This window comes from Eubalaena glacialis, chromosome 19 (assembly GCF_028564815.1).
Source record: "Eubalaena glacialis isolate mEubGla1 chromosome 19, mEubGla1.1.hap2.+ XY, whole genome shotgun sequence".
Lineage (NCBI taxonomy): Eukaryota > Metazoa > Chordata > Mammalia > Artiodactyla > Balaenidae > Eubalaena > Eubalaena glacialis.
In genome coordinates this window covers 9,581,065-9,593,766 of record NC_083734.1, presented here as the reverse complement: position 1 = coordinate 9,593,766, position 12,702 = coordinate 9,581,065, and the positions used below count along the sequence as shown (strand labels likewise).

The window sequence follows — 12,702 nt, the reverse complement described above, 5'->3', positions numbered from 1 at the left end:
TGTGGGCCAGGCCATGCGCTTCTTACAAACCCGGAGGCGGCGGCTGATCTACTTGCCACCGTCTCATAAATGAGACTGAGATCCAGAGAGGTTACATAATGTATCCGGATTAACACGCTAGTCTCTAGTGGGGTCAAGATTTGAACCCAGGTCCCTAATACGATAAAGAAGGTGGGTCCTAAGGCCTGCGGGAACCCTAAACCTGTGAAGGACTCAGTAGATGAAGCACAAAAAGACCCTGAGCACTGTCTTGAAAATAGTAAGCCCTCAACAAGTGATGAACATTATAATGACTGTATACCTAATGGTAGGAATCACCTGGGTCCTTTACAACTGCTGAATCAATCTCCGGGGAAGGGGCCTGAAAATCTATTTTTAAAAGCATTCCCGGTAGTTCTTAGGAGCCTAAAAGTTTGGGAAACACTAAGCTGCTGAATCCTCATGCTGCAGCCCAGAAAAGTGGGCCCTCCGGAACTCACCTAGCACTCGCCACCCACTGTTAAAAGTGCCTGTGGGCAGGGATGCTAGGGTGCCACATCAAGGGCGTTATGGAGCTGGAGGTTAAAGGAGTTCAGTATGGGGTCTAGAGCCACCAGTCGGACAACACAGAGTGCAGGGGCAGCAGGCCATCTACAGCCAGCTCCACACCGCACTCAGCTGGATCTCCCTGAGCTGTTTTGTTCAGTAAGTATTTACTAACGCCTTCTGGATGTTAGCACTGTGCTAGGCACAATGAGGGAGAGATGTTTCACAGTTGTTCCATCTACTTCAGGCCTAGGGGTAAATGACCACGGGAGAGACTGCAGAGCATTTGAGACTTAAATCAAGGAGTAGAAAGGGATCCAATAAACAGCAGGAGCATGCCCGCAGGGAAGGGAGAGTTGGGAGGGGGAGGGAGCTGGGAAGCCCAGACCTCAGGGTTCACGGGACCGAGAGACACTGGGATCATGAACACTTCCCATTATCAACTCCTGGTGCCCCCTCGTGGCCACTTGGGGAATCACACTTTGCCTTTGCCCTGCCCAAGGTCAGGCCCCTTGGCAAAGCTGTCCCTTCCAGATGTATCTTCTCAACCTTCCTGTTACACCTGCAGATCCAATACGCTTCCCACTGGTTAAGAAAAGATCTTAGAACACCACCTGGTTACTCATTACACATTTATTGTACATTTTCACAATCTGGATGCGCCACAGAATTGGGGGCATGGGGTGAGGGAAGGGGGGCAGGGGATACTGGGATAATATGGGGGGGTCTAGAACACAGCACCCTCACCCCCAGCATCTCTCCCTACCCTTTCACACCACAGCTTTGATCTCCCTGCTCCCCCTCCACACAGGAACCTCGACTGTGGGGGGAAGCAAGAGTTTAGGGGGTGCCCTCCAGTGGCAGGTTAAGGGACTGCACCCTCAGACCCCTAAAATTGTGCCATTTAAAGACATTAGACCCTTCCTTCATCATTTCACCTAAGGAGGAGACCCGGAGAGGGGCAAGAATCCCCGTCTTGCAGCGCGTCCCATGCACACATTGGCAGTGACCAGTACCCCCAGCCTGAGTTCAAGGGGGCAGTCAGAGGAGCTGGGCAGCGATGGGGCAACACCCCCCCAATGAGGGAGGAGGGATTTCAGTCCAGCCCCCAGCAGGGGTGGGGCCAGAGATTTCAGGAAGGAACTGGGGGGATTCTTTGCCCTGCCCCATCCTCCCCAAGGCAGTGATGACCCCCCCGACACACTGGCAGCCACCTCTCCCAAGAGAGATCAGATTGTGGCCAAGCCCCAACTCTCCTGGTGGGAGGAGGAGGAGGAGGAGGAGGCAGATCAGGCAGATGGGAGGGAGGGGGACCCCATGGGAATGTCAACTGAGCACCCCACATGGAAACTGGGGAGCAGGAATGTGGGGAGAGACTCCAAGTGGCAGAATTATTGGTCCATCATAACACACTGAACTCCAAGACACTTACACACCAGCTGGGGGGAGGGAAAGGAGGGACAAGAGGTTTGGAAAATCGGGGTAGGGGAGGCAAACTGGACTAGGGGGGTTAGGAGGGGGCGATCCTGGGGGCCAGAACAGCCTGGCTCCCCAAAAGCCCAGGCTCCCCACCACCTGCAAGTAACGTCATGCAAATGAAAGTGTGATACAAGGCCCAACAGGGACTAACTCCTCAGTAAAAAAGAAACACAGGTTGAAAGACTGAACAGAAGAGAAAATGGGAGGGGGGAAGGAAACCAAAAGGGATGTCAGTAGGCAAATGGATGCTAATTAACATGCTGGAAGCTCCCAGAAGACCTTGGGATTCTTAGGACCATAAGGGACCAGTCTCGAAGCCTCCCAATGATGCAAAGAAGATGCACCTAGGGAGGCCTGGACAGTTGCTTTTTATATTTTTTGCAGGGGGTTGGAGGTATGGGGAAGTCCACGGCGGGAGGAAGGATCAGCTAAATCCAAGGGAAGGAGAGGAAGAGAGGACTGCATAGCAGATGCAAATGAAGGGGACTTGAGGCTGGTCAGGAAAAAAGGGAAAGGGAAGGAGGGAAAGAGAAAAAGGAGGTGATGGGAACCTCAGGAAGGGGTGTTAAGGACAACCGGAAAAAATCTTCTAGTAATAAAACTACAAACAGACCAAATATATATAATATTATATATGTATAAATAACAGCTGGCTATTTACAAGGGGGCACACACACGACACACACACACGGATCCGGGGAGGTGGGGCTGGAAGATATGGCTGAGAGGTGGAGGAGCAGCTGGGGGTGGGGGGGAGAGGCCCTTCTCTGGGCAGGGCAGGCTCCTCAGGGGTTTAAGAGCTGAAGTAAACTGTGGAGAGGGAAAGAGAAGGAAGAAGAGGGAGAAGGGAGAAAGAGAGAGAAAGCAGTGTGTCAGCCCGGCCCTGCTCCCATCTTCCCCACCTCCCAGCTGGTTGACATCCCTTCCCCTCTTGGCCTCAGGTTCTCCATCTGTAACACAAAGAGGCTGGACAGGTCGGTTCCAAGTTCTCTGCAACTCCACGGTACGGCCTTGGGGCCACAGACCCCTAATCCTCTGGGCCTCTGAGACCACAGCTCTCAGACAGTGGGGTGGTTGGCTTCCTAACTGTTTCTCAAGCCCCTGGGTCTTTGCTGCTCTCCCACTCCCCAATTCCAGGGTTCCCAGACTGGGCTCCTAGGCCCAAAGGGTCCTCAAGGGAGCAGTGGGGATCCACCAGCTTTCCTGTTTCCAAAAATCTTAACAGAAATTGCTCAGAATCAGGCAAAGAGCAAGCTAAACAGCTTCAAGGTTTGGGGCTGTAGATGAATCAGAACTTCTATTGGCAGCTATATGTGCTTTCTACTGAATAGTAAAAATTAGGTTAATGACCTTCAAAACCCAGAAATCACAGGGGAAACCTCTTCAAGAAAGGGCCCTAGCCACTCCCACCCTACTCACCGATGATGATAATGAGGATGATGGCGCAAATCACTCCCAAGATGATCATCATCTGGGGGCGAGAGGAGAGAGTCAGTGAGACAGACCATGATACTCCCGTTCACCCACCACTCCTCCTACCTGCCCTCCTGCCTGCCTCCACCCTTACTTTGAGGTTTTTCCACCAGTATTTGCGCTTGAGCTTGGCTGCACTTGTTTCAAACTGGGAGGCCCCTGCTTGGAGTGCGTCTGCACGGTCGTCCAGCTCCGACAGCTTCTGGTCCCGCTCCAGGACCTTGTCCACGTTCACCCTCATGATGTCCACCACCTGGGGGAAGGCCCGCAAGGCAGGGGGAGTGTGCCAAGGCCCATCGCAAAGAGCACTCCTCCACCGTGAGCCCACATATGCAACACGCACCCCGATGCTGCTTGGCTAACACGACAAGGACATACACAGAACATGCCTAGCACAGCCGCAGATGCGCCAAGGAGCACGCATCAGGGGCATGCTGGTAGCCAGACATCTCAGATATCACAGCAGCACCCTCTATTTACCGAGCCTCAAGCAGCCTGCCAGCCTCCAGAGCACACCCGCCCAGGGTGAAACACCCCAGGCTAGCAAGGCTGACTGACACCCCACGGCCCTCCCAACTGCATGCTCACAAGGACCGGGCAGGGCATATTTTTGTCCCCAAACTCATAAACATGAACTGCCATCACCCCCAACCCAAGACGGGCCCGCACACTGGTTTGCCAACCCTCAGGGTCCTTCCCACTGGCCTCTGACACCGCCCCCCCCAACTCACCTCATCCACCTGGGCCTGTGTCTGCTGCAGTCTCCTGTTACTGGTGAGGTTTGGAGGGGGCGCAGGGGGGCCTCCCTCCCCAGCCGAGGCGGCAGGGGGGGCGGTGGCAGCGGTGGCCGACCTGAAGGGCAGGGACGGATCAAGACCCAAGGCCTGGAGCCCTTGGCCCCGCAGCCAGGGCCCCGCCCATCCGCCTGCCCATCCATCCGTCCCTCCCTTCCTCCTTCCCGGGAAGAAAGCCACCCGATGGGAACCCTGGACTCCGTCCGGCCTCGCGGGCGAGTTGTTGCGTGACCTTGAGTGAGGCCCCCTCCCCCCCGGGCCTCAGTTTCCCCGTCTGTCAAATGACGGTGGACCCGAAACGACAGGCGGCAGCGATGACAGGGGCGGGGCGGGTGCACGCCGGTCCGCTCCCTCCCGCGGCCAGGGCCCGCGCGGCCCTCCGGCTGCCTGCGCGCAGTCACTGGCGCCGGCCTGGTCTCGGGATGCGGGGCGCGAGTCGAACCCCGGGCCCTCCCCGGGCCTGGGCCCAAGGGCGGCGGCCGGCGCGGGCCACCCGGTGCGGGCGCGGGCGCCAACTCACATGGCGGGGGCAGCGGGCGGAGGATTTGGCAGCGGCAGTGATGGCGGCGGCGGCGGCTCGCGCTGGCTCCGACTGGCGCTGGCTGCCCGGGACAGGAAGATGGCGGCCGCACGTCACTCACATCCGGGCACTGCGGGCGGGGGCGGGGCGCGGCGGGCCTCTAGTCGGCAGCCGGGCCGCGGGGGCGGGGCGCGGAGAGCGGAGATCGCGGCTGCCTGGGCAGCTGGTGTGGCGCCGCGGGGCCCCAGCCACTCCCTCATCGCCCGGGAGCCCGGAGCCTGGCGGCCGCGGCTTCCCCACACCAACAGCTGGCCCACCCGGTCTGACCACAGCCCTCCCCGTCGTCCCCGTGCCCCCGCCGCCTGGCCCTTACGGCACCCTTCAGCCCCAAACACGTTCTCCTCCAACTCCGTGAAACCCATCAACCGGTCCGCACCCCACCCAGCCCCGGGTCTCGGCCTGCCCCCAGGTCCCAACGCCTGTTGACCCGCCTTCAGCATGTGGAATGGGCGGGCGGGGGGAAATCAGAAGGGGCAAGTGCAGGTTCCCGGGCCATGCGGATAGCTGGGACCCCGCTGCTGAGGTGAAGTGGTGGCAGTTGGTCCCCAGCCCCTTGCCCCGCAGGTGGATAGCTCAAGGGAGGTCTGGAGCCCCTGACAGCTGAGTAGGGGGGATAGCAACACGATCGTCACAGCTGAGGTTCAGACCGGGGGTCCTTGGCAGGAGAGGCCTGACTGAGGTGGGGCAAGCTTAGGGCGCCGGGAGGAGAGCACGGGGCTGCCCCCTGGGGCTGCTTCAGGTGGTGGCTGCAGACTGGCCTAAACCTAGCTCCGTCCCAGAGTGGGGGCAGCTACCCCGGCAGCAGCAGGAGGGCTCAACCTCTGATCCCAGGCACAGGGCCTGGGCGAAAGGACAGGACTTTTGCTTTTTTGTTGTTTTGTTGTTTTGGTTTTCCTTTAGGCGGAAGGACAGTAAGTAGGCAGGGACGGCACGTGCGGTACCCAGGTACTTGGTACTACTTTACGTGCGGATTAACCTCATGGGTGTCACCCTAACAGCTCCTGGCCTGGCTCTGGACCCAAAATATACTACACATGTAGAGGCTACATGTATATGTGTTAAATGGCTTGATCTGGGACGCGGTAGGAGATAATCCACTACCCCTGCCGTCCCTGACTGGTCTCCGTTTAGGTCCTCTAAACTGGCGCAGCAGCTGACACACCCACCCCGCTCCTTCCCAGAAGGACTGGCCCCCTGACGCAGGGGAAGATGGGAACAGGTGAGCTGCCTGTCCGGTGGCATGGGTCAGGACCAGCCTCAAGAGTGAAGAAGGAGACCTAGTGGCCTGGGGGCAGGGGTGCTCACTGTGTCCCTGGAAGGGGGGCAGGGGAGGCTGATGGCCTTGGACCCTGAGACAAACAGGAGCTAGCTTCTTCCCTCCCCCACCCAGGCTTCCCAGGGCCTCCGGGTGTGACAGCCTCCCCCATGCAGCACCCCACCCCCTCCCAGCAGAAGCCTGGGACTGGCTCTGTCACCAGAGGTGTCATTTCCCAGCTGTCCGGGGGAGGTGAGTGAACTGGTAGTGTCTGTTGGGTGTGGGGACCCAGCAGATCTAAGATAAGATGCGCTCAGCTCCCTTCCCCTCCCGGGAGCCGCCACTTCCCTGGTCCTTGGGCGCTGACACAGAACGTCTGGGTGGCTCAGCCTATGTAAAAAGGAAGAAAAGAGCAGCTTCCCTGATGGTCTCAGATGATGCTGTGGGAGACTAGCTCTTGCTTTTCGGCCCTGAGATTACTTTACTTTCTAGCCAGAGAACAAAGATGCCAAATTCCAGGCTTTTGAGTTCAAAAGCCTCAGGGTCTGGGTCTCAGACAGGTAAGGTTGGAAGGAGGTACAAACAGGCAGCGCTCCCCACCCACACCCTGCCCCGACACCCTACGCTAGCAGGGGAGAAGCTAGTGGAGGACCAGACACGATGATAGACACGGGTGTAAGAGTGATCCTCATTCCCCAACGGCCAAGTCCAGGGGACATGGAAGGGACGGAACCCAGAATACACTGGGGGAGCCAAGGCCATGCGGTGTGGCTTGGAAAGCTGGCACATTGCTATTGCTCTTGGATCCTGGGGGCAGCAGAATAGAAATGATAGCACATAGATCCATGGAGGCGGGGACCCAGGAGGGTTTATCCCCAAGAGAGGACGCTCACCGAGCAGCCCTCCCCACCCACCCCACCTATGCTGTGATGCTAGGGAACTCCCCACATTTACATCAGTGGTGGAGGTGGGAGAAGAGGTGGGGTGGGGAGACCAGGTGAGTTCACCTGGAAATGACTAAGAGAATGTTTTCTGCAAGCAGCTAGAATGGAGACCCAAAATAGAGGTAAATTGAACTAAAGAAAAATAAAGTAATATATTTGCATAACTGAGATCGTAGCTTCTACATTTACCTGCTTCTGGGGGTTGGTAGCCAAATTTCCAGGCTCCGCTCCCAACGCTCATTCAAAAGATGTGCGAGGGGGCCCAAGTTCACTTCTAACAAGCACCTCCAATGATTCTGACCTAGGCGGCATGGCAGAGACCTTTAATAAAGGCTTAATAAAGGTTTTCTTTTATTGCTTTTTCCTCTTCTAACAACTGACTTCAAAGTTGGGGTGGAAGGGAGCTGGGTCATTGCCCCACTGACTCATGAACTTGCTCCATCCACATGAGTCAAACTTGACCAAACTAGTAATTAATTTCAGAGACCTTGTGTGTCCCTCAACACAGCATGTACGGAAAAGGCCTTCTAATTAGGAGGAGAAGCATGCCCCTGGGAGGGCTGCATGGAATGGGGACCAAGGGGCTAGCCTCCCTCACAATCAGCTACTCAAACCCTGTGACCTCTGGCTCTACCCTCCAAACTGGAAGGCTCGGGGCTGCCTGCCAATCCCTGGGCTCCTGGAGGGAAGGGAAACTACCAGGTACCTACTGCATGTGAGGAGCTTTACAGGGATTGCCACCCATGTTCAGTGTCCTAATTACGCAAATAATATGACTGCATTCTCCTCAAAAAATATTAAAACACTAGACATAAAACTGAGGTTCCCTTGGACACCCCCCACTTCATCTTCTTGTTTTACTTTCTGGAAGTTTTCCTGTGTCCTCCTTTTGGGGGAAAAAACGTTTTTTGTTATATTTATTTTTTTCTATTACTCTTTATCCTTAAATAAAGATGGACGTTGATTACCTTTTTAATTTCCAAAGTGCAATATCTTCTCGCATCTCTCTGCATCTATATTTTTTAAATGCAGTATTATATTGTAACCCAAGAAATAGGTAACAATCAAAATTCAAAAGGTACGAAAGAATGTACAGCGAGCCTTTGTCCTGAGCCACCCAAGACCCCTATTCAACACAGCTGCTGTTTCAGTCTTGCAAATCCTCCAGAATGGTTGGTGCAGAGACACAGACATAGATACTTCTTTTCTCTTTAAAAATACAAATGCTAACAGACTATATGCATTGAGTTTCCCCTTCCATTTTTTTTTAACTTTCCAATTATAGAGTTTTTTTCTTTTTTTTCTTGTGCTTCCTAGTTTCTCTATTTCTTCCAGATTTCTTTGATAGGCTTTTTAATATCTGGGAGGAATATATGGGAGGAGTCTCTCTCTTTTCATTTTGGAGGCTTTCCTTAAACGTCTGCTGGTCGTTGGCTCTCTGTTAATATTTAATAGGGAGCCAGCAAGAAGCGGAGTGGAAGCTGTGTGTGTGTGTGTGTGTGTGTGTGTGCGCGCGCGCACGCGTGTGTAGGGGGAGGGCACTCATTGTCGGCTTTGCTGTAGGACAGTGGAAGCCTTTTCACGCAGACTCCCAAATGTTGACAAGTGGCAGGCTTTCTCTGGGGTCTTTCAGTTTTTTGAGAGAAGAATATCCTCCATTCTCCATCCCTGTCCTGCATGGGTGTGGGTTGGGAGGGCGGATCTGGAGCAGGGTGGGAGTTCCTGTTTCTAGCTTCAAGCCTCACCTCTGCTGCGCCTGGGGTCCCCAAGTCCAAAGCCTCCCCAAAAATGAGCGTGTGGAGGGTCGGTGTGTGTGACTCAGATGTGAGAGGTGAGGGAGACCCAGGGGTCTCGACACCCTGAACACAGGCTCTCGGCCACCCTCTGTGTTCAGCCAGGCCCTGACCCGGAGTCTAGGGACCTCCAAGATCTTCGAGCATCATGTCCTGTTCATTCTGTCACCACCCTTAGGCCACTCTCCAGCCTCTAAAGCCTGTTGGAATCTTTTTATCCACTGCTGTCTTCTCTCCGGGTCTTTGTCCTTGTACATGCATGCCTCTCTGACGCCTCTCCTGTTATCCAGTTCAGTTATGGAAGGGAGAGAAGACAAATGCTCATGTTTACATGTCTTCCATGTTTAGCCAGAAGTCTCACCACAGTTTATTTAACTAGTCCCTCAAGGACCAACTTTGGATTTTTTTTTCTGGTTTTTTTTGACCGCTCCTTGCAGAATCTTAGTTCCCTGACCAGGGATGGAACCCGTGCCCCCTGCCTTGGGAGCCTGGAGTCTTAACCACTGGACCGCCAGGGAAGTCCAAGGACCAGCTTTTAGGTTGTTTCCAGTTTTTCCACTGTTACAACAGTGCTCTTAGGAACATTGTTGTAAATACCTCCCACCATCAGTCAGCCCTCAGGACAATCCTATGAAGTAGGTATCGGCTTGATTTTACATTTGGGGAAACCTAGGCTCAGAGAAATGCCTTGATGGGATCTTTTATTAAATTGGTTAGTCAATGTTTTCTTTCATATATAGAATATCTCTTAAACTTTTTTTTTTGTATGCAACATAATATAGTACATAAACTGGTATCTCTTTAATCTGTGTAGTTCTCCCTTCTCAGGTACCAAGCACAGTGCAGAAGCCAGGCAGGCAAATGAATAATGAATGATGGTGAATCATGGTGTGAGGAGTGTTTTAAAGGAGAGCCCAGCATAACAGGCCTGGGAGGCCTCCTGATCCCATACGCTCACTCTGCAACCTTCCATTCATCAGAAATTCACTGGGGGGGCTTCCCTGGTGGCGCAGTGGTTGAGAATCTGCCTGCCGATGCAGGAAACACGGGTTCGAGCCCTGGTCTGGGAAGATCCCACATGCCGCGGAGCAACTAGGCCCGTGAGCCGCAACTACTGAGCCTGCGCGTCTGGAGCCTGTGCTCCGCAACAAGAGAGGCCATGATAGTGAGAGGCCCGCGCACCGCTATGAAGAGTGGCCCCCGCTCGCGGCAACTAGAGAAAGCCCTCGCACAGAAACGAAGACCCAACACAGCCATAAATAAATAAATAAAAATGAATATCTGCTTAAAAAAAAAAAAAGAAAAGAAATTCACTGGGTTAACAAGCTCCTCTATCAAACACTTGCTGAATTGAGTCAACTGATCTGGCCTGACAGCCAGGAGTCTCAGGTTCTGGTCCCAGCTCTCCCTGTCTGCATGATGACCTCAAGCGAATAGCTTTCTGCTTGGGCCTCATCTTCCTCATTTGTTAAATGAGGGCTCTTTCACTCTACAATGCCGGGCACCGTGCTGGCACCAGGAGCTACAATAATATACAAGAAAAGAGATCATTAAACAGAGCATGGGGAAATTCCCTGGTGGTCCAGTGGTTAGGACTCTGCTCATTCACTGCTGAGGGCGCAGGTTCAATCCCTGGTCGGGGAACTAAGATCCCGCAAGCCATGCCGTGCGGCCAAAAAGAAGAAAAAAAACCACAACACATCATGTTTGTCAATTATACCTCAATAAAGCTGGAGGGGAAAAAGCGCACCCACCATGATCTTTGATGGACGTTATGATCAAGACACTTGCCAACACAGCTCAGGCAGACTTAAACTAGAAAGGAGGCTCTGAGGGCTCACATGACTGGAGTGTAGCTGGAAACAGCAGGGTCCAGGTGCTCACGTGATGTCATCAGGGATCTGGTTCTCTGTTTCCAGCCCTGCTGGCCTCTGCCTTAGCTTCATTTCCAGACAGGGAACAGAAGCAGCTGCAGGCTCACATTCTTTTAAAATGTTAGTTGATTTGTTAGAACAAATCATCTTAAAATTTGTATGGAGACACAAAAGACCCCGAATAGCCAAAGCAGTCTTGAGGGAAAAAAACGGAGCTGGAGGAATCAGACTCCCTGACTTCAGACTATACTACAAAGCTACAGTAATCAAGACAATATGGTACTGGCACAAAAACAGAAACATAGATCAATGGAACAAGATAGAAAGCCCAGAGATAAACCCACGGACCTATGGTCAACTAATCTATGACAAAGGAGGCAAAGATATACAATGGAGAAAAGACAGTCTCTTCAATAAGTGGTGCTGGGAAAACTGGACAGCTACATGTAAAAGAATGAAATTAGAATACTCCCTAACACCATACACAAAAATAAACTCAAAATGGATTCTAGACCTAAATGTAAGACTGGACACTATAAAACTCTTAGAGGAAAACATAGGAAGAACACTCTTTGACATAAATCACAGCAAGATCTTTTTTGATCCACCTCCTAGAGTAATGGAAATAAAAACAAAAATAAACAAATGGGACCTAATGAAACTTCAAAGCTTTTGCACAGCAAAGGAAACCATAAACAAGACGAAAAGACAACCCTCAGAATGGGAGAAAATATTTGCAAACGAATCAACGGACAAAGGATTAATCTCCAAAATATATAAACAGCTCATTCAGCTCAATATTAAAGAAACAAACAACCCAATCCAAAAATGGGCAGAAGACCTAAATACACATTTCTCCAAAGAAGACATACAGATGGCCAAGAAGCACATGAAAAGATGCTCAACATCACTAATTATTAGAGAAATGCAAATCAAAACTACAATGAGGTATCACCTCACACCAGTTAGAATGGGCATCATCAGAAAATCTACAAACAACAAATGCTGGAGAGGGTGTGGAAAAAAGGGAACCCTCTTGCACTGTTGGTGGGAATGTAAATTGATACAGCCACTATGGAGAACAATATGGACGTTCCTTTAAAAACTAAAAATAGAATTACCATATGATCCAGCAATCCCACTACTGGGCATATACCCAGAGAAAACCATAATTCAAAAAGACACATGCACCCCAATGTTCATTGCAGCACTATTTACAATAGCCAGGTCATGGAAGCAACCTAAATGCCCATCGACAGACGAATGGATAAAGAAGTTGTGGTACATATATACAATGCAATATTACTCAGCCATAAAAAGGAACGAAACTGAGTCATTTGTTGAGACGTGGATGGATCTAGAGACTGTCATACAGAGTGAAGTAAGTCAGAAAGAGAAAAACAAATATTGTATATTAACGCATGTATGTGGAACCTAGAAAAATGGTACAGATGAACCGGTTTGCAGGGCAGAAGTTGAGACACAGATGTAGAGAACAAACGTATGGACACCAAGGGAGGAAAACCGCGGTGGGGTGGGGATGGTGGTGTGCTGAATTGGGCGATTGGGATTGACATGTATACACTGATGTGTATAAAATTGATGACTGATTAAAAACAAAAATGAACGTGGTTCAAAATTCCAAAAATTCAAAAGAGCATATGGAGAAAGTCTCTCACCCTTTTTTCCCAGCCCTCCAGCTTCCGCCTCTCAGCCACCAGTCCTCCCAGTAGTTTCCCTCCTTCCAGAGATGCTCTGTGCACATAGCTTTCCACCTTTCTTTACACAAAAGGAAGAACACTACACGAACTGTTCTGTAACTTGCTTTTGTCACTTAAGTATCTTGGAGACTGTTCCATAACCGTGTATAAGGTTTGCTTTTGTCCTGGCTGCAGTGTTACGTGGTAATGCAGTGTAACCAATCCCCTATTGACAGACATTTGGTTCCAATCTTTTGCCAATACAAGCAAAGGTGCAAGGAATAA

The 12,702-nt window shown here is 52.0% G+C and overlaps 1 protein-coding gene across 1 annotated transcript; it reads right to left on the bottom strand.

Moving 5' to 3' along the window:
- Positions 1-1,143: 1,143 nt before the first annotated feature.
- VAMP2 (vesicle associated membrane protein 2) lies at positions 1,144-4,911 on the bottom strand. Its single transcript, XM_061176136.1, has 5 exons — positions 4,792-4,911; positions 4,209-4,329; positions 3,572-3,730; positions 3,424-3,475; positions 1,144-2,814 (listed from the first exon to the last, which is right to left on the bottom strand). Coding segments are annotated over exons 1-5 (351 nt in total). The 5' UTR covers positions 4,794-4,911; the 3' UTR covers positions 1,144-2,797.
- Positions 4,912-12,702: the final 7,791 nt, after the last annotated feature.